At 45.2% G+C, this 22,519-nt stretch overlaps 1 protein-coding gene across 7 annotated transcripts in view; it reads right to left on the minus strand.

Annotated features, from left to right (window-relative positions):
* Positions 1–22,519, minus strand: part of ACACA (acetyl-CoA carboxylase alpha) — a 219,633-nt gene that overhangs the window by 59,973 nt on the left and 137,141 nt on the right. For all 7 annotated transcript variants that reach the window (XM_067472024.1, XM_067472023.1, XM_067472021.1 and 4 more), the window contains 6 exons: positions 21,909–22,064; positions 20,872–21,018; positions 15,786–16,055; positions 14,088–14,185; positions 13,834–13,954; positions 12,075–12,185 (listed from right to left, as the gene is read on the minus strand). In XM_067472024.1, the coding sequence (XP_067328125.1) occupies positions 12,075–12,185; positions 13,834–13,954; positions 14,088–14,185; positions 15,786–16,055; positions 20,872–21,018; positions 21,909–22,064 (903 nt within the window). The remainder of the gene's footprint in view (positions 1–12,074; positions 12,186–13,833; positions 13,955–14,087; positions 14,186–15,785; positions 16,056–20,871; positions 21,019–21,908; positions 22,065–22,519) is intronic.

Here is a 22,519-nt window from a genome sequence, read left to right on the forward strand (position 1 = left end):
AAAATCTCTGGCATAGACACTGAGAACTGAGAAGCCCTGGCCCTTGAGCGCTCCAGCTGGAGGTCAGCTGTGACCAGCAGTGCTGCAGAATTTGAAGAGGCACGAATGGAGGGCAAAAGAGAGAAACGTACCAAGAAGAAGGCACGTCAAGCCAACCCCGACTGAGACCGCCTTCCACCTGGAAACCAATGCCCTCACTGCGGGAGACGATGCAGATCAAGAATAGGGCTCCACAGTCACTTACGGACCCACCCTGGAGGATTATCTTACTCGGACAACAAGGGATCGCCTAAGTAAGTAAGTAAGGTATAGTACAATATAGCAATATATAATACTGATATTGTACTATGCTAATAATATAATATATTGTATGTATGTATATATATCTTGTAAGCCCCTCTGAGTCCCCTTCGGGGTGAGAGGGGCAGTATATAAATGAAATAAATAAATAAATAAATAAATAAATAAATCTGCTACAAAACAGGAGCTTTTTTGTTGAGTTCCAGGGCCAAAGAAGCAGATGGTGAAGACAGAAGAACGGCCTGCCTCAGGGGAGCGTGCTTGCTCCATCAATGTTTCACATTTACACAAATGACCAGCCACTGCCAGAAGAGACAGAGTTTCATGTATGCTGACGATCGTGCCATCACCACCCAAGCAGGGAGCTTGGAAAGGGTTGAACACAAGCTCTCCGAAGCTTTAGGTGCTCTTACTGTCTATTACAGGGGAAATCAGCTGATCCCTAATCCATCTAAAACATAGCCGTGTGCTTTTCGCCTTAAGAACAGACAAGCATCTTGAGCTCCGAGGATTACCTGGGAAGGAATCCCACTGGAGCATTGCAGCGCACCCAAATAGCTGGGAGTCACTCTGGACCGTACTCTGACTTACAAGAAGCACTGCTTGGCTATCAAGCAAAAAGTGGGTGCTAGAAATAATATCGTACAAACACTGACCGGTACAACCTGGGGATCACAACCAGACACAGTGAAGACATCTGCCTTTTTGCTTGGCTACTCTGCTGCTGATTATGCATGCCCAGGATGGAATACATCTCACCACATTAAAACAGTGGATGTGGTTCTTAATGAGACATGCCGCATTATCATAGGATGTCTGAGCCCAACACCGCTGGAGAAATTATACTGTTTAGCCAGTACTGCACCACCTCAGCAGCCTTATGTCACCAAAAGTAAGAAATGACTTGTAGGCAAGTGGCAACAGGGGGGAAAGAGCAAAGGTTTGTGTGTGCTCAACTCACACATGTCAGTACATGTGGATATTATATATAAAAGGTAAAGGTTTTCCCCTGACATTAAGTCCAGTCGCGTCCAACTCTCGGACTCTGGTGCTCATCTCTGTTTCTAAGCCAAAGAACTGGCATTGTCTGTAGACACCTCCAAGGTCCTATGGTCAGCATGACTGCATGGAGCGCCGTTACCTTCCCGCCGTTGATAGTACCTATTGATCTACTCACATTTGCATGTTTTTGATCTGCTAGGTTGGCAGAAGTTGGGGCTCACAGTGGGAGCTCAGGCCGTTCCCTGGATTCGAACCTGTAACGTTTTGGTCAGCAAGTTCAGCAGCTCAGTGCTTTAACCCACTGCACCACTGGTGGCTCCATATATATATATATATATATATATATATATATATATATATATATATATTGTTCATTTGTGGGATTAACATAACTCAAAAACCACTGGACAAATTGACACCAAATTTGGACACAAGATACCTATCAGGCTAACGAGTGACCATCACTCATAAAAACACTGAAAAACACAACAGAAGGGACTTTAAAAGCAAAAAAAATAATTAAAAAATACATTACAACACATGTGCAAAACCACACACACATATATTCACAAACACACATATATACCCATATGCACAAATATATACACATATATACACACACAAAACATATACACAGACTGGGCCACAGCAACGTGTGGCAGGGGACGGCTAGTGTGTGTGTGTGTATATATACACACACACATATACATACATACATGGTGAAGGAAATGATACTTCTTCAGGCCTTGGTGGTGGGGCTTTGTGTTTGTAAAATGTTCACTGTTTTGTGTTTTGTCTATTCTGGTAAGTTGTTATTGTATGTAAATAAAATATTTAAAAAAATACATACATACGCGGAGACACACAGAGATATGTATGCTTCTCTGTATGTGTTTGCGTGCATAAGTACTGAAGATACACAGTCCGCCTTCAGGAAAACATTGACAAACGGGAATCTACGTATCTCTAAATTCTATCAGTGTAACAGGCAGTAAGATTGTGTTAACTTGCGTGTGTGTGTGTGTGTGTGTATATATATATATATCAATCATTCTGCCAACCTAGTAGTTCGAAAACATGCAAATGTGTAGATCAATAGGTACTGCAACGGCGGGAAGGTAACGGCGCTCCATGCAGTCATGCTGGCCACATGACCTCGGAGGTGTCTGCGGACAACGGCGGCTCTTTGGCTTAGAAATGGAGATGAGCACCAAAGTCCCAGAGTCAGACACAAATGGACTTAAAGGGGGAAACCTATATATATAATATAATATAATATAATATAATATATACACACACACACATAAATATACACACAATTAACAGTGTAGGACACAAGGGGAGGTTCTGATGGAAAGCTGATTTAAGCATTGATATTTGTTTTATTTTCTTTTTGAAAGCAACCCAAAACCTGAGCTCAGCAAAAGTTTCCATTCCATTTTTTGACAAATGATGAACTCTGTGTCCTTCTTCCTGCCGCTCTCTCTCTCTCTCTCTCTTCTCCTCTCCCCCCCAAATTGCCAACCCTGCCACAATTCTGCCTGGGGGCTCCACACTATTTCTATGCAAATAACAACCTCGTGGTTTATATCTTATTATATCCACCAGAGCTGCGGTGACGCGACCCGAGACGGTAGGCTGAGACGAAAGGGGGCCGGGGGCCGGGAAGAGATGGAGTGGGTGCTCAGCCAAGTGTGGAGAAATATTGTCAGGAGTGAGCAGCAAGAACACACACTCTCCCACTCTCTCTCTCTCTCAGACACACACACACACACAACTACTGCCAGGATAATGTGTTTATTTCAAAGCCTCCCCCCGCCCCATACACAACGTACCCACCGTCATCTTTTAAAATTCATTGGGCATCGGGCGATCATGCGCCATCCATCTGCCATCACTGTACCATTTGCATTTCATGCCTCCTGGCTTTTGATGTGCTGATACTTTGATGCAGTTGGGAGACGTGCGTTATCATTATTTCAATTTCCAGCACAAAAAAAAGGGGGGGGGGGAGAAGAGAGAGAAACAGAGAGAGAAAGAGAGGCAGGGAAGAGGGAGGAGGGTCAACGGGATGGAGATGCGCTCCTCCGCTCTGCCTGATGATGCTCAGAGAGGGAAACAAAGGGAGTTCTGTGGACGGAGGCAACAGCGATGGAAGATGCTACTCCAGGTAGCATCAGTCTTTTCCTTTCCAGGTATTTCTCCCATATCTCAACAGTCCCCCCTCAAGCTGTTCCTCCTGAATCATCCATCTCCTGCTCTGTCGACATGGGAGATTATCACACGACACTGTAAACACGCTGTCATTCCACTTCTAACTGTGATAGTTCCCCCCTCCTGTGGATTGGCAAACTGTGGAAGGTCCTTTACCAGTCTCATCCACATCCCGGGCCTCACTCAACCCCAGGAATCAGCCATAGCAGACAAAGTGGAATGTGATAGCAGCATCATGACTAGGGAGATTATCACACGATGCTGTGAATGCACTGTTATTCCACTTCTAACTGCGATAGTTGCCTCCTCCAATGGATTTGCAGACTGAGGAAGGTCCTTTACCAGTCGAATCCACACTCTCACTCAACTGTAGGAGGTTGCCATAGCAGAATATGATAGCAGGATCGTGACTAGGGAGATTATCATACGACGCTGTGAATGTGCCATTATTCCACTTCTAACTGCAGTAGTTGCTTCCTCCTGTAAATTTGTAGACTGTGGAAGGTTCTTTACCAGTCAAATCCACATTCGCATTCAACTGTAGGAGGCTGTCACAGCAGACAAAGTGGCAGCATAGTGAATAGGGAGATTATCACACAACGCTGTGAATGCGCTGTTATTCCACTTCTAACTTCAACAGTTTCCTCCTCCTCTGGATTTACAGATTGAGGAAGGTTATTTACCGGTCTCATCCACATCCTGGGTTTCACTCAACTGTAGGAGGCATCCATAGCAGACAAAGTAGAATGCAATAGTAGCATTGTGACTAGGGAGATTATCATATGACGCTGTGAACATGCTGTCATTCCACTTCTAACTGCAATAGTTGCCTCCTCCTCTGGATTTACAGATTGCAGAAGGTCATTTACCAGTCTCATCCACATCCTGGGCTTCACTCAACTGTAGGAGGTATCCACAGCAGACAAAGTGGAATGTGATAGCATCGTGACTAGGGAGATTATTACACGACGCTGTGAATGCGCTGTTATTCCACTTCTAACTGCGATAGTTGCCTCCTCCTGTGAATTTGTAGACAATGGAAGGTCCTTTACCAGTCGAATCCACATTCTCACTCAACTGCAGGAATCAGCCACAGCAGACAAAGTGTGTGATAGCAGCATCGTGACTAGGGAGATTATCACACGACGCTGTCAATGTGCCGTTATTCCACTTCTAACTGCGGTAGTTGCCTCATCCTGTGAATTTGTAGACAATGGAAGGTCCTTTACCAGTCGAATCCACATTCTCACTCAACTGCAGGAGGCATCCACAGCAGACAAAGTGGAATATGATAGCAGCATCTTCACTAGGGAGATTATCACAAAACGCCGTGAATGTGCTGTTATTCCACTTCTAATTGCGATAGCTGCCTCCTCCTGTGAATTTGCAGACTGTGGAAGGTCCTTTAGCAGTAAAATCCACATTCTCACTCAATTACAGGAGGTTGCCACAGCAGACAAAGTGGAATGTGATAGCAGCATTGTGACTAGGGATAAGATCTACAGAGACAATCGCTAGAACACCTCAGCAAGCAAGAGTCCAAAAGTGGCAGGCTAAAACCCAGAACCTCAACCAATGACTGATACCAAATGAGAGACTCTCCCCTGGGCAGAAAGAAGACTGGGAGACTTGGAAGGAGCTGAACAGACTGCGTTCTGGCACCACGAGATGCAGAGCCAACCTTCAGAAATGGGGCCATAAAATGGAATCCACAACATGCGAGTGTGGAGAAGAGCAAACACAGACCACCTGCTGCAATGCACCCTGAGCCCCGGAGGACCTTCTTGCAGCAACACCAGAAGCACTCCAAGTGGCCAGATACTGGTCAAAGGACATTTAATCAACTACCAAACTTGCAAATTTTGTGTTTTGTCTGTTTGTTTGTTTTTTTTGTTCTGTTAGAAATGTAATACAATTGACTGGTTGCCCTGAAACGACAAATAAATAAATAAATCACATGACAATGTGAATGCGCCATTATTCTACTTCTAACTGCGACAGTTGCCTCCTCCTGTGAATTTGCAGACTGTGGAAGGTTCTCTACCAGTCAAATCCACACTCGCACTCAACTGTAGGAGGCTGCCACAGACAAAGTGGAATGTGATAGCAGCATCGTGACTAGGGAGATTATCACACGACGCTGTGAATGCACTTATTCTACTTCTAACTGCGATAGTTGCCTCCTCCTGTGAATTTGTAGACGGTGGAAGGTTCTTTACCAGTCGAATCCACATTCTCACTCAACTGCAGGAGGCATCCACAGCAGAAAAGTGGAATGTGATAGCATCGTGACTAGGGAGATTATCACACGACGCTGTGAATGCGCTGTTATTCCACTTCTAACCGCGATAGTTGCCTCCTCCAATGGATTTACAGATTGCAGAAGGTCATTTACCAGTCTCATCCACATCCTGGGCTTCACTCAACTGTAGGAGGCATCCACAGCAGACAAAGTGGAATGTGATAGCAGCAGCGTTACAAGGGAGATTATCATACGACGCTGTGAATGCACTGTCATTCCACTTCAAACTGCGATAGTTGCCTCGTCCTCTGGATTTACAGATTGCGGAAGGTCGCTTACCAGTCTCATCCACATCCTGGGCCTCACTCAACTGTAGGATGCATCCACAGCAGACAATGTGGGATGTGACAGCAGTATCGTGACTTGGGAGATTATCACATGACGCTGTGAATGCACTGTCATTCCACTTCTAATTGTAATAGCTGCCTCCTCCAATGGATTTGCAGATTGCGGAATGTTATAAACCAGTTTCATCCACATCCTGGGCCTCACTCAACTGGGCATATTGAGTATTTGTGCCAAGTTTGCTTCAGATCCATCATTGTTTGAGTCCACAGTGCTCTCTGGATGTAGGTGATGTGAATTCTGTGTGCCAAGTTTGGTTCAATTCCATCATTGGTAGAGTTCTGAATGCTCTCTGATTGTTGTTGTTGTTCATTCGTTCAGTCATTTCCGATTCTTTGTGACCTCATAGACCAGCCCATGCCAGAATTCCCTGTCGGCCGTCACCTCCCCCAGCTCCTTCAGAGTCAAGCCAGTCACTTCAAGGATGCCATCCATCCATCTTGCCCTTGGTCGGCCCCTCTTCCTTTTTCCTTCTATTTTCCCTAGCATAATTGTCTTCTCTAAGCTGATTGTAGGTAAACTATAAATCCCAAGTGACAAAATCAACTCCCCAGCCCCTCGAGTATGCAGATTTGTGCCAAATATGGTCCAGTGAATGAAAATACATCCTGCATATGAGATGTTTACATGACGATTCATAACAGAAGCAAGATGACAGTGATGAAGTAGCAACGAAAATAATTTTATGGTTGGGGGTCACCACAACATGAGGAACTCTATTAAGGAAGGTTAAGAAACACTGGGTTAGGGGTGTCTGGACGGGGCTTGGGAGGCCCAAATTGGAATCCCCGTGTGCAGAAGTCATTGATACTATGTATGTGTTTAACTGTTAAGAGTATATATTTGTCCTTGTAACAGTAGCTAAAACCAGAGTTATCTGGTTTGAATCCACAGTGAGCGTTGCCAAGGAGACCAGGCAGGCTAGCTCAGGAGAGTGAGAAGTGGGCGGAGCCAAGCAGGAAAAGTTATGTGCGTCTTTGGAAAAGGGGCAGAGTGTGAGAGAGGGTGTGAGTGAGTGTGGAGGCTTGAAAAGCTTGGGAGAGAGGTGTGTGTGAGTAGCTGGAGGTTTTTCAGTCTAGGAGGGCTGAAGAGAGAAACCTGGCCAGTTTCTTTAGTCAAGGAAGACTAAAGGAAGCTTGTTAAGATCCTTAGTCAAGGAAGGGCTAGAGATCAGAGATTTGATCAAGGAAAGATCAAATTGGAAGGCTATTCATAACAGGAAACGTTGTTCACTAAAGAGCTTCACCTCAGTAAAAGTTAGCCACGAGCTGTGTTATAGGGAAGAGTGGACTGTATTACAAACCAAGTGATATTCAAAGTTCTATAAGTTATTTAACAGCCTGCAACCATACGCTTTGTACACAATAAACTTGTTATCTTTTGTTGAAGACAGTCTCATCTCAATTAATCTGCGTCTGTGAAGCCAGATTTCATCGGTGGTACCCCAAATACCTCATGTTGGTGGCAGTTACCTTAATTTACAAGTAATATTTGGCCTCCTTTATAATATATTCTTATACACTATTGAGGCCTGAGATTAATTCCCTCCATAATCATCCACACCTGTACAATTGGTTCGTGCATAACTGTACAATTGGTGACAGCAGTGGGGATCTTCAAAGATAAAATCCCTATACCCTGTCCATCGTTGCGTTCACGTCTAGACACCCCGCAGGACCACCAAATTCAAAAGCAGTAACTTTGGACTCATCGTTCTCTCCTTCGACTTAACTCCGGTTGGAAACGGGTTTTCAAAGAGGACGACTGCTATTCCCTGGCAAAGCCGGCACCTTGGAGAGCTCCCTCCGAGCCCGGATCCACCGCCACCAGGATACGCCGGCTGCCCAAAGCAAGGCAAGCGCAATCTCTCCCTCCTCCTCTCTCCCTGTCCGTAATTCAAGGGCAAATTGTTTCTCTCTTCTGCACACAAGAAGCCAGGCCCTCAAGCATAAATCTCAAGCAGCTGCTGCCTGGGTGGCACCGTGATTGAAGAGCCTTGGCCTTTGGCTCTGTCTTCCAGCCCTGTTTAAAACCTAAAGTGGGACGGGGAGAGGGTTCTCCTCCCCAGGGGACCATCCATTCAGGCGGAGGCCTCCAGCAAGGAGGGGATCTGTCTCTCTTTGCCGAGGGAAAGGCCATTATTCCGGAGCCGGTGGAAGGCCGGGGAGGCAACGGCCTCCTAAATCAGGGACAGGCAGCTGCTCTTTGGACTAGCGCTCCCAGCATCCCTCGCCGTTAAAGCAAAGCTGCCCAGAAATGAATTAAGTCAAGGGGAAGAAACCCAGTGGGATGGAGTGTGTTCTCCCCTTCTTTGAATAACTGAAGAACAAGCCTGGATTTGTGACTACAGTGTTCCTTCCCTCATCGCTTCGCAGTTCGCTTTATGCGGATTCGCTGTTTTGTGGTTTTTTTAAAAATAATGTATTTTTAATAAATATGAAAAAATAAATTTATTTTAAAATAATAATAAATATGAAACTGGAGCCACCGTGGCGCAGTCGGTTAAACCCCTGCGCCGGCAGGACTGAAGATCGACACGTTGTAGGTTCAAATCCAAGGAGAGCGCGGATGAGCTCCCTCTATCAGCTCCAGCTCCTCATGCGAGGACATGAGAGAAGCCTCCCACAAGGATTTATTTTTTTTGTCGTGTCAGGAGCGACTTGAGAGACTGCAAGTCACTTCTGGAGTGAGAGAATTGGCCATCTGCAAGGATGGCCAGGAGAGGAGGAGGGAGAGATTGCGCTTGCGTTGCTTTGGGAAGCCGGCGTATCCTGGTGGCGGTGGATCCGGGCTCGGAAGGAGCTCTCCAAGGTGCCGGGTTTGCCAGGGAATAGCCGTCGTCCTCTTTGAAAACCTGTTTCCAACCGGAGTTAAGTCGAAGGAGAGGTGGCCCAGGGGACTTCCAGATGTTTTGATGTTTTATCATCCTTGTGGACGGCTTCTCTCATGTCCCCGCATGAGGAGCTGGAGCTGATAGAGGGAGCTCATCCGTGTTCTCCCTGGATTTGAACCTGTGACCTGTCGGTCTTCAGTCCTGCTGGCACAGGGGTTTAACCCACTGCGCTACCGGTGGCTCCAGTTTCATATTTATCTTTTTAATAAATTTAATTTGTCATATCTATTAAAAATACATTATTTTTTAAAAATCCGCAAAACAGCAAATCCGCATAAAGCGAACTGCAAAGCGGTGAGGAAACACTGTAGTCACAAATCCAGGCTCGTTCATCAGTTATTCAAAGAAGGGGATCCCACAAGGATGATAAAACATCAAAATATCCAAGCAATGTCCCCTGGGCAACATCTTTGCAGGCGGCCAATTCTCTCACACAGGAAGCGACTTGCAGTTTCTCAAGTCGCTCCTGACACGACAAATAAATAAATGAATATGAATTTATTGGTGCTGGCGGGCCATTGATTGGCACTGGAGGAGGGGGGGGGGGCACTGAGGTGTTGCTGTCGGGGAAAGAGGAGGAGGAGAGGAGGCCGCCACCAAGAGCAAGGGAAGCATCACTACCTTCGATGAGCTGCCTTCTCTTCTCCCGTCTGCACCTCCTTCCTACTCCGGCGAGTAGGAAGGAGTGAAGATAAGTGAAGGAACACTGTATTGCCAACAGCAATACTAGGGAAAGAGCCATGACGGGGTTGTGTTTGCACTAGGATTCTGAGAGATGAGGGTTCAAGTCCCTCTCTTGGCCACAACCAAAAAGAAAGATCAATGTCAAAAGGGTAGTAGCATCAAGTGGTGGCAAGGAGGAACAACACACAAAGTGAAGAGGCAGAAGCATCCTTTTCATCTTCCTCCCGTCCTCCTTCCTGCCTCTTTCGCTCCCTCTTTTGCTCTCTCTCCCTCTATCTCTTCATGAAGCCTAACAGACCAGGAATAATAACCACACAAAACCAAGTAACCCGAAGTTCCTCAAAGTGGACAAGAGCAAAGCGGACAGCAATCTGCCACAGCGGACAAGAGTATTTGGCCCAGAGACACAAGGCCCGGAGGCTGCTCCCTTGAAGCCCTAAAGCCCTGTACTTTGGTGGTAGTGCTCGCCCTGGAGCTAGCGCTTAACTCAAAACATTGCTCTTATGTCAAAGCCCTGGAGCTAGTGCTTAACGCGAAACACTGCTCTTATGTCAAAGCAGCCTCCTATTATTAATAAGAGGCTGCTCTTAACTCAAAACATTATTTTCATGGAGCCTAACAGACCAGGAATAAAACTCACACCAAATCAAGTAGCCCGAAGTTCCTCAAAGTGGACAAGAGCAAAGCAGACAGCAATCTGCCAAAGCGGACAAGAGTATTTGGCCCAGAGACACAAGGCCTAGAGGCTGCTCCCTTGAAGCCCTAAAGCCCTGTACTTTGGTGGTAGTGCTCGCCCTGGAGCTAGCGCTTAACTCAAAACATTGCTCTTATGTCAAAGCCCTGGAGCTAGCAATTAACTCAAAACACTGCTCTTATGTCAAAGCAGTCGCTTATTATTAATAATATGAGGCTGCTCTTAACTCAAAACATTCTTTTCATGGAGCCTAACAGACCAGGAATAAAACCCACACCAAATCAACTAACCCAAAGTTCCTCAAAGTGGACTAGAGCAAAGCAGACAGCAATCTGCCAAAGCGGACAAGAGTATTTGGCCCAGAGACACAAGGCCCAGAGGCTGCTCCCTTGAAGCCCTAAAGCCCTGTACTTTGGTGGTAGTGCTCGCCCTGGAGCTAGCGCTTAACTCAAAACACTGCTCTTATGTCAAAGCCATGGAGCTAGCGCTTAATTCAAAACACTGCTCTTATGTCAAAGGAGCCTCATATTATTATTAATATTAATATTAATAATATGAGGCTGCTCTTAACTCAAAACATTCTTTTCATGAAGCCTAACAGACCAGGAATAAAACCCACACAAAATCAACTAACCCAAAGTCCCTCAAAGTGGACAAGAGCATGAGGCCCAGAAACACAAGCCCTGGAGGCTGCTCCCTAAAGCCCTGTACTTTGGCGGTAGAGCTCCCTCTGGAGCTAGTGATTAACTCAAAACATTGGTCTTATGTCAAAGCAAAGTGGTGAGACCGCTCTTAAGTCAAAACACTATTTTCATGGGCCTAACAGACCAGGAATAAAAACCACACAAAATCAACTAACAAAAAGTTCCTCAAAATGGACAAGAGCAAAGCGGACAACTATCTGTCAATGTGGATAAGAGGATAAAGTCCGGAGGCATGAGGCCCAGAGGCTGCTTCCTTGAAGTCCTAAAGCCCTGTACATTGATGGTATCGTTCCCTCTGGAGCTAGCACTTAACTCAAAATGCTGCTCTTATTAAAGCAAAGCAAGAGCTGAGGCAGCTCTTAACTCAAAAAACTGTTAGGTTGGGATGCTCTTAAGTAATATAGTTGGTTTACTCACAAACTCCATGTATTCAGCATACAGGTACATTGCATATCAATCCAGTTACAGATAGAATTTGAAGTAGTTTCTCTGTGCAGGCAACATAGAGCATCTTTCTTATAATCTTAACAGGACATAGTCTATAGCATCTTTCTGTTCTGAGAGTCGAATAGTGTATCGGTCTAGTCTGAAAGTCCAATGGAGTCTGAGTCCTGAACAAGCCCAGACCCTGATCACAACACAACAAAGAGTTAAGGAAAACTGCAACCCAATAAACACAGTAAGAAATCTGAATTATATACAAATAAATAACTAGTGGAGACTTGAAGAAGTTTGCTATTTCCAACATAAATAAACATAAACAATAACAATAACAATAACAATAACAACAACAACAACAACAACAACAACAACAACAACAATAATAATATAAGAAAACTCGGTTTCTTCAGTATCCTGGCCATACTATATTTAGAAAAATAATAGAAAAAATTGCGTTACTGATTTAATACACACAGAGAAAGAACATGAGCTTACTTTGTTGAGGGCTCCGGCTCCAGTCAAGATAATATGGGAATTTTCCACTTGGATTGTTCTCTGTCCCAACCGAACCAGGTAAGCCCCAATTCCAATTGCTCGGCAGGTCACCTTGAAAGGAAAACACAAAGGTATTTCAGCTCCTTGACTTAGCAAAAGATGTCAGAAATATTAAAAATTAACTAGGTGTTTTTAATTACAAAAATATGAGTCAAGCACTGAGTGGGTTACATGGATGCAATGACTCATCAAAAGCTGCAGTTCAATATAAACAGGTGTGCCTGTAGCTTAGTACATCTCAGTGTTAGTTGCCCTCAATATGAAGAGGCTTCAGTCTGAGAGAGGCCTCAGTGTGAAGTAGCCTTAGTCTTTGAGAGAAGCCTCTGTGTGACTTAAGCCTCAGAGTGTGAGGTAGGCCTTAGTCTATGAGAAGACCTGGTGTGAGAAGCTTCGGTGAGAGAAGCTTCAGGTTGAAGGCCTCATGTGTAAAGCTCCAGTATAAAGGCTGCTGTATGTAAAAAGCTGCTGTGTGAAGCTCCAGTATAAGTCTGTTGTGAGAGAAGGCTCTGTGAGAGCGAAGCTGTTTATCTGGACGAGGAAGAAGCCCAGCATGGAAGCAAAGAAGGAAGTATAAAGAGCTTTATTTGTGTTATGGAAACCTTGTTATTGTAAATAGTGCAACCATATTATTTGGCTAAAAGGAAATGTCTCCTATAGAAGAGATAATAGACCTCAGTGTAAGTTCGCCCGCAGTCTGTGAGAGGCCTCAGTGGGAAAAAGGCTTGAGTCTGAGAGAGCCCTCAGTGTGAGAAGATCTCAGTGGGAGAAAGGCCACAGTGTGAGAAGGCCTCAGTGTGTGACATAGGCCTCAGTATGAGAAGGCCTCATGTGTGAAGCTCCAGTGTGAAGGCTGAACTTTATTTGTGTCATGGAAACCTTATTCCTGTAAATAGTGCAACCATGTTATTTGGCTAAAAAGAAAAGCCTCCTATGGGAGAGATAACAGACCTCAGTGTAAATTCGACCTCAGTCCGTGAGTCTGTGAAAGGCCTCAGTGGGAAAAAGGCCTGAGTCTGAGAGAGCCCTCAGTGTGAGAAGATCTCAGTGGGAGAAACGCCTCAGTGTGAGAAGGCCTCAGTGTGTGAGATAGGCCTCGGTGTGAGAAGGCCTCAGTGTGTAAGATAGGCCTCAGTATGAGAAGGCCTCATGTGTGAAGCTCCAGTGTGAAGGCTGAACTTTATTTGTGTCATGGAAACCTTGTTCTTATAAATAGTGCAACCTTATTATTTGGATAAAAAGAAATGCCTCCTATGGAAGAGATAACAGGCCTCAGTGTAAGTTCGCCCTCAGTCTGTGAGTCTGTGAGAGGCCTCAGTGGGAAAAAGGCCTGAGTCCGAGAGAGCCCTCAGTGTGAGAAGGTATCAGTGTGTGAGATAGGCCTCAGTATGAGAAAGCCTCATGTGTGAAGCTCCAGTGTGAAGGCTGAATTTTATTTGTGTCATAGAAACCTTGTTCTTGTAAATAGTGCAACCATATTATTTGGCTAAAAAGAAAAGCCTCCTAAGGAAGAGATAACACTAGTCTGTATGTTTTTATTCTTTCTATCACTTTAGGCAACTGGTAGGGGGGTCACACAGCTAATAAGTTACTCTACTGTCTATTCATGGGGAGGGTTTTTATTAATAAGCCCACTCGCCCAACAAAATAACAGGTTTGGTGGTATCAATGGAAACCAACACGTTTGCTTTATGTGACTGACCAGGTTGATTGTGATGATGTCTTCATAGGCCAGAGAGGATTCCCCAGCGATCATGCCAGATCCACGCAGATTCTCAGTCCCCAGGCCTTCTTCCTTCCCGATAATATCCGTAATTTTATACCTGGTAGGATGTGGAAAGGAGGAAAAGAAAGAGCGCATTGGCAACTTGGAGGAGGCCCCAAAGCAAAGGCTTTGGGCAAGAAGGCCATAGATTGATGCCAAATAACAGTATGTTACATCCAATACTTGTTTACCTTGATTCCCCTTCATCCTCCACGTGTTCACAGTGTACTGAGTTCAAAGCACTGACTTTCTTATAATCCTGCGGAGTCAGGTACAGGTACTTAAATCCCTTGAGGAGGAGGAGGAGAAAAAAGCGAGAATAGAAAAAATATTCAAAAAATTAACTTATTCTCTATAGCTATATAGTCTAACTCTCTCACTCTCAGGAGACATCTCGTCTCTCTCCATGCTCACAGGAAGAGAACACAATGGAGGACGCAGTTTAACAAACAGAAATGAGAGGAGAGAAAGAGGTCGATAGATAATACTATGGGGGAGAGCTTTCTCTACCAACGAACGCATCTGCTTATTTCTTTGTTGAGGACTACAAACTTGTGCAGGATGTGGTTGAGTTCCAACAACTGGCTGAAATATGGCTACTAAGGACCGTGGTTGGTGTGATGGGTTAAACACTTGTGCTGCTGAACTGCTGACCGGAAGGTTAGCAGTTCAAAGCCACGGGTCGGGAGTGAGCTCCTGCTGTTAGCCCCACCTCCTACCAATCTAGCAGTTCGAATGTGAGTAGATCAATAGGTACATGCAGCCGTGCCAGCAAACATGCTCAAGAGGTGTCTACAGACAAAAAGCTCCTTGGCTTGGAAATGGAACAAGAGCACCTCCCCATGGCTGGAGTTGAGCACCACCTCCAGAAACTGGAGATGAAAGGGGAAGCCTTTGCCTTTGTTTGTGTATTATATGTCATTGTTATTCCACTGTATTTTATTTATTTATTATTTACGCCATTTATATGCCACCCTTCTCACCCCAAAGGGGACTCAGAGTGGCTTACAAGTATGTATTACATACAATATATTATATTATTAGCATAGTACAATATCAGCAGTAAACATTGCTATATTGCACCTACCACTATATCGTAATATTATTAGTAATATTACATGTAATATATATATATAATTATAATATCATATTATTATTGTAATATTGCATTGGTCTGCAATGGGAGGGGGGAGGGAAGGAGGAAGGGAAGGGGAAAGAGGAGAGGAAAAAGAAGGTGAAGGGATTGAGTGAGAGAGGGGGAGGGGGGAGAGGAGTTGGCGGAGCTACTCCTAAGAGGGGGGCATTCCTATGCCTTGAGCGCACTGAGGCAGTATATATATGCAATATATGGTATGTAAGCCAATCTGAGTCCCCTTTGGGGTGAGAAGAGTGGGATATAAATGTCGTAAATAATAAATAAATAAAATACAATGGAATAACAATGACATACAATACACAAACAAAGGCAAAGGCTTCCCTTTTCATCTCCAGTTTCTGGAGGTGGTGCTCAACTCCAGCCATGGGGAGGTGCTCTTGTTCCATATCCAAGCCAAGGAGCTTGTTGTCTGTAGACACCTCTACAGACAGTAGACCTTTGGGGTGAGAAGGGTGGGATATAAATGTCCCAGGCAAATAAATAAATAAATAAGGTCTAAAACTGAGGTCGGTTTCATGCAGATAGGCCTGAAAATGACTGAGGATCGAGCCTTTAAAGTTTCCCATTGTAGCCAATGGGCCAAATCTTTGCCGAATGAAAACGGCAACACTCCTCTCGATTCAAGTAACTTGCCAATATACAGAATGAGGGGCTTGCTGAAAATGGACCCCGAAATGGCATGCCCTTTGGCGAAATTGCACCCTACTACTGATAATTGCCCAACCCTCCTTACTTTGTATGGATCGTCGGGGTCTTCCCACGCGACGTGGAACATGTGCCGGATCTCCTCAGCCAAGCCGATTCTGGCCCCACTGTTGGCCGCCACGTAAATCCGGGGAATGCCCTGCACTCGGGCCAGCTCCGAAGCCCTCAGGAAGAGCAGGTCCTCTTGGGGCCCAAAGGACCCGATCCGGTATGTGATGTCATTGCTGATAACAATGACGTCGCGCCCGTCGGGATACTCGGGCGTCTTGAGTGTCATGCGCCAAGCCACCATGCCAATCTAAGCAGTGGGAGAGAGGAGGAGGAGGAGAGGGACAACATCAGTGGAGGTGTCAAATAGGCTATACTCTTTTCTTGACTCCTATTCCAGGACTTGAGAGACCAATATCCACCATTCGACATATGGAAGTGGAAGGGTGTCACAGATTCTATGCAGGGCAATTCCAGCATTTAAATCCAAATGGTAGTCGCCACTTTACAATAACCAGACATACACAGGACCTCCGAGGCAGGGAGTTTTGAAGGTGGCGAGGAGGAGGCCATCGCGAAGTAGGGACACTCCACCCACTCAAGTGGGTGGAGTGTCCCTACTTCGCGATGGCCTCCTCAAGTGGGTGGAGCGTCCTTACTTTGCAGATTTTCACTTATTGTGGGTGGTCCTGGAATGGAACACCCGCAATAAGTGAAAATCCGTGAGGTGGGGACGCTCCTGGAACGGAACACCCACAATAAGTGAGGGAATACTATACATTATAACTATTCTCAATTGGTTTCTGACACAATAAATAAATAAACGGCCTAAACAGCACCGGGATTGTGGCGCAGCCGGCTGAGTGTCAGCTGCATTAAGATCACTCTGACCAAAAGGTCATGAGTTCGAAGCCAGCCCAGGTTGGAGTGGGTTTCCAACCAATTGTGTGTAGCCTGTTGTCGACCTTTGCAACCGGAAAGACAGTTGCACCTGTCAAGTAGGAAAATAAGGTACCACATTAAAGTGTGGGGAGGCTAAATTAACTGATTTATAAGGCCATAAAGAAGACTCCAGCAAAGCATTCCAGCGCGGAAGCATGCGGGGAATGCGGAAGTGCTTCATCAGCGTCGCAGATGGACGATGAAAGCGACAGCTCCCCTGGCGGCCAGAAAAAAGTTAAATACCCTCTGTGTATGTCTGTATATGTTTGTATGTCAAAAATTGGCATTGAATGTTTGCCATATATGTGTACACTGTAATCCGCCCTGAGTCCCCTGCGGGGTGAGAAGGACGGAATATAAAAGCTGTAAATAAATAAATAAATAATAAATGAATGCCCTGAAGGTACCAAATGTTGTCTTATCAGGCCTGGTTAGGACTTGGATAGGAGACTTCCAAAGTAGACCAGATATTCTGGGCTGTATTTCAGTCAAAACTACCTCCATTATTTGCCATACAAAACCAAGAGGGCAATACAAGTGTTGTTGCTGTTGTGTGCCTTCACGTTGTTACCAACTTCTGGCAATTCTATGTATGGCTTCTTGCAATCACCCTGTTTCACCTGTTTCTGTCCAACCAAGTCACTTTGAATGCCAACCTGAACCACGAAGGAGAAGGTTTTCTAAAGGTTCAGGATTTCTTTCTTGCAAAAGAAGAAGTGTGACATCTAGTGTTAATAAATAAAATGAGCACAGAAACTCAGGTGTGCGTCCGGTCTAGACGAAGTTCCATTGAGAATACAGAAAGAGTGTTTAGGCACCCAAATTATTATTATTATTATTATCTTTATTTGTACCCCGCTAGCATCTCCCAAAGGACTCGATGCGGCTTACAAAGGCCAAAGCCCTCAATGAAACAATAACATAGCAATACACACAACTCATAAGCAAACCAAAACAATTAAAGCAATAACAACAAAGCAATAAAAACAATACACCGTGGCACAGTAAAAACTAGGGCCGGGCCGGAAGTAATGGGTACAGTTAAAAGTGCTGGATACGACAGATGGAATGCAAGGACTGGGTAAGTGCGATGTGCAGACAATCTGAAATCTCTAATAAAGTGTGTCAGGACGTAATGCTAGGGAGTTTCCTATTCTGGAAAGGCACACCGGAACAGCCAGGTCTTCAATCTCTTCCTAAAGACTGCCAATGTAGGGGCTTGTCTGATGTCCTTGGGGAGGGTGTTCCAAAGTCGGGGGGCTACTATGGAGAAGGCCCTGTCCCTCGTCCCCACCAAACGCGCCTGCGACGCAGGTGGGATCGCGAGCAGGGCCTCCCCAGGTGAACGAAGGGAACGCGTGGGTTCAGAAACGGAGATGCGGTCACGCAGGTAAGCGGGTCCCAAACCGTTTAGGGCTTTGTAGGTGAGCACCTGCACCTTGAATTGGGACCGGAAAATGAACGGCAGCCAGTGGAGCTCCTTAAACAGGAGGGTTGACCTCTCTCTGTAAGGAGTTGTTGTTGTTGTTGTTCATTCGTTCAGTCGTCTCCGACTCTTCGTGACCTCATGGACCAGCCCACGCCAGAGCTCCCTGTCGGCCGTCACCACCCCCAGCTCCCTCAAGGTCAGTCCAGTCACTTCAAGGATGCCATCCATCCATCTTGCCCTTGGTCGGCCCCTCTTCCTTTTGCCTTCCACTTTCCCCAGCATTATTGTCTTCTCTAGGCTCTCCTGTCTCCTCATGAGTACCAGTTAACAACCTGGCCGCCGCCCGTTGGACCAATTGAAATTTCCAAGCCGTTTTCAAGGGCAGCCCCACGTAGAGCGCATTACAGTAGTCCAATCTAGAGGTGACCAAGGCATGGGCCACCCCGGCCAAAGAAATGGGGAAGGCAAAGCAACTGAGATCTGGTGCCTTTGGAAATTTAGGCCCAAACAAAGGAATACATTGTCCCCTTATACTGGACATCTTTGAAAAAGAGTTGAGAGTGTATGACTTGCCCGAGTTTTCCCAATGGATTTCCAAGGCCCCATCCAACACAGGCTGTAACCCTATGCCCTGTTTGGCCTTTCGACTGACCAGGAATAATAATAATAATAATAATAATAATAATAATAATAATCTTTATTTATACCCCGCCACCATCTCCCCAAAGGGGACTCAGGGCGGCTTACGTGAAGCCAAGCCCAGAAAATAAATTCCAGCAAAATACAACCGAAAATGAAAATGCAAACAATAAACAACATCATAATTACATAAAACATATAAATGCACCACGACATAAAATTACAATAAACACAATCACAGTGTCTTCCACGAATAAAAGGAGTTGTGAGGCCATCACACATTCCAGGACTTTGCCCAAAAAGGAGAGATTGGAAACAGGCCAATAGTTAACGAATTGAGTGGGGTCCAGTGATTTATTTACCTACTAGGAGCACCCAATGACGCAGTGGGTTAAACCATTGTGCCAGCAGGACCGAAGACCTACAGGTCGTAGGTTTGAACCTGGGGAGAGCGCAGATGAGCTCCCGTGTGTCAGCTCCAGCTTCCCATGCAGGGACATGAGAGAAGCTTCCCACAAGGATCAAAAACATCTGGGCGTCCCCTGGGCAACATCCTTGCAGATGGCCAATTCTCTCATACCAGAAGCGACTTGCAGTTTCTCAAGTCACTCCTGACATGAAAAAAAGTCTAACAACTGAGAAACCTAAGTTCCCTTACATGAATACTAGTGGATATTTGCCGCTAAGGAGAAGATTTAAAACATCAAAACATCCGGGCAATGTCCCCTGGGCAACGTCCTTGCAGACGGCCAATTCTCTCACACCAGAAGCGACTTGCATTTTCTCAAGTCACTCCTGACATAAAGAAAGTCTAACAACTGAGAAACCTAAGTTCCCTTACATGAATACTAGTGGATATTTGCCGCTAAGGAGAAGATTTAAAACATCAAAACATCCGGGCAATGTCCCCTGGGCAACGTCCTTGCAGACGGCCAATTCTCTCACACCAGAAGCGACTTGCAGTTTCTCAAGTCACTCCTGACATGAAAAAAAAGTCTAACAACTGAGAAACCTAAGTTCCCTTACATGAATACTAGTGGATATTTGCCACTAAGGAGAAGATTTGAAACATCAAAACATCTGGGCAATGTCCCCTGGGCAATGTCCTTGCAGACGGCCAATTCTCTCACACCAGAAGCGACTTGCAGTTTCCACAAAACAAAAAAACTCAAGAGTCTACAAGAGGCAATCGTTCCACACAAGAAACATTCAGGAACTTGAGAATAGGATTCCGAAGTGTTTGCGCCCTTTCTGCCCTCCTACTCCACAACCAAGGGAATGCCGTTTGGGATGCGCAAAATACCTGTGGATAGGAAACGCCGGCTCCCAAACTTTTAAGGGCTGGAAGCACTGCCGTTTCCACTCGAGGAGAAAGAAAGGCTTTCAGGGGTTAACGCAAGTGTGCGCTGGTGACAGAGCGGCTGGTCTTTGGGTACAGGGTCCCATATAATAAGACTATTTGTATTCATACTGGCAGAGTAAACACTCCATGTTCATGCCCAGGCAGCTCGGCGCTAGTAATTTCAGCCCGAACACGGCTCCGTCCCCCGGGAACCTGGCGACTCCCCTGGCCTCCAAGCCACTCCAAATGCAGAGCGAGAGAGAGCCGGGGAAAGGGAGGGAGGCAGACAAAGAGGCCTTCCCACCGCAGCAGCATTGTGGCACGGCAACCTCGGCTGGCTTGCAAAGAGAGAAACGCTCCAAAATTTCGAAAGGTCGAAGCGTTTGGAGGACATCTCTTCGCAGTTTCTGAAGGATGGAAATTACTTCCAAGACGAAAACATTGCAAAATGGATCCAATATTCAGAGCTGATAGTCATGGATAGGTCTTTCGGTGTTGGGTTGCTGTGAGTGTTCCAAGAAGCATTCTCTCCTGACATTTCACTCACATCTCTGGCAGTCATTCTCAGAGGTGGTGAGGTCTGTTAGAAACTAGGCAAGTGGGGTTTACAGGGTTCCCCCACTTATCACGGGTGGTACGTTCCAGGAGCACCCGCGAAAAGTGAAAATCTGCGAAGTAGGGATGCTATCTATATAAATAAAAATGTAATGTTCCTTTGTGGGATTAATATAACTCAAAAACTATTTTGAGTGAAAGATCTAAAGATCTACTTGCCTCATTTCCTCCAGGAAGCCGGTTCATATGCACCAGCTGGCCTTGGTCGTCCAGCACCAGCTCTGTGTAGGTCAGCATGTCCGAAGGCAGGGGAGGCGGCGGGAGGATGGCAGACTCTTTCATGGAATCCCACAACTTAATCAAAGACTGGGAAAAGGGAGAAAAAGACATTGTAATCCCCCATTTCCTTATACCTGAATGAGTTTGCAAGGGCTGGGTTGTATGCGTTCCCCATTGTCTCTGGCAAAAGTTAGAAGTTACCCAGTCAGGAGACTCAGAAAGAATTACATTTAAAAGTGAAGAAAGTTACCAAACCAAGTTACTGAATATTATATAGCTACAGTTCTATTTCTCCATAATAATTAAAGACGTATCCTGGAAGTACTGTGAAGAAAAATACTGTGTAACCAATATGCTTTATGTGCCTGAGAATCCACGAATAAACATTTATTTGTTCAATTACTACATTAAAGACTGGTGTCTTGTTGGTGAATTGAAGATATTCTACAGGAAGATGGCTGAAGATCGTATTGGAACTGAATACAGTTTAAAGTATTGGGTTGCACCTTTAAAAGGCACATATAAATATTCTAAAGTAAAACATACAACAAACAGATATAATAAAAGGTGTCGGTGTCATCCCACCTCTTATCACAAGGCTAGACATATAGTTTCAACAAAAGCTCCAGTGAGAGATGGATGTAACAACATCCAGGAAGTACTATGAAGAAAAATACTGTGTAACCAATACACCTTATGTGCCTGAGAATCCATGAATAAACATTTCTTTGTTCAATTACTACTTTAAAGACTTGTGTCATGTTGGTGAATTGAAGATATCCTGCAGGAAGACGGCTGAAGATCATATTGGAGCTGAATACAGTTTAAAGTATTGGGTTGCACATTAAAAAGGCACATATAAATATTCTAAAGTAAAACATACAACAAACAGATATAATAAAAGTTGTCGATGTCGTCCCACCTCTTATCACAAGGCTAGACATATATTTTTAACAAAAGCTCCAAGCTGTTCTTACCTGGCGGAACATTTCGGGGATGTCATAAACATAGGTGGTCCCCAACGACTGGGCCTGAAATCGCTTGGACTGCAGCAGGTCCTTTGTCACATATGGAGTGTTGATCAACATCCCATGTAAAGGCCCTTGCTTATCACCGTAAGCTTGGAACATAATCTACACAAGGAAACACACGTCCATGAGCAAACATTGGGGGGGGGGGGGGTCGCGAGGGGATGTCAGAGGGGTCGCCAAAGACCATCCAAAAACATAGTATTTTCTCATGGGGGTCTCTGTGGAAAGTTTGGCCCAATTCTATAATTGGTGGGGTTCAGAATGCTCTTTGATTGTAGGGCAACTATAAATCCCAGCAACTATAACTCGCAAGTGTCAAGGTCTATTTTCCCCAAACCCTACCAGTGTTTACATTTGGGCATATTGAGTATTCGTGCCAAGTTTGGTCCCGATCCATCATTGTTTGATCTCTGGATGTATATGAACTACAACTCCAAAACTCCAGGTCAATACACACCAAATCCTTCCAGTATTATCTCTTGATCATTGGAGTTCTGTGGGCCAAGTTTGGCAATTCCATCGTTGGTGGGGTTCACAATGCTCTTTGATTGTAGGTG

The sequence above is a fragment of the Anolis sagrei genome, chromosome 11, assembly GCF_037176765.1.
Source record: "Anolis sagrei isolate rAnoSag1 chromosome 11, rAnoSag1.mat, whole genome shotgun sequence".
NCBI classification, from domain to species: Eukaryota; Metazoa; Chordata; class Lepidosauria; order Squamata; family Dactyloidae; genus Anolis; species Anolis sagrei.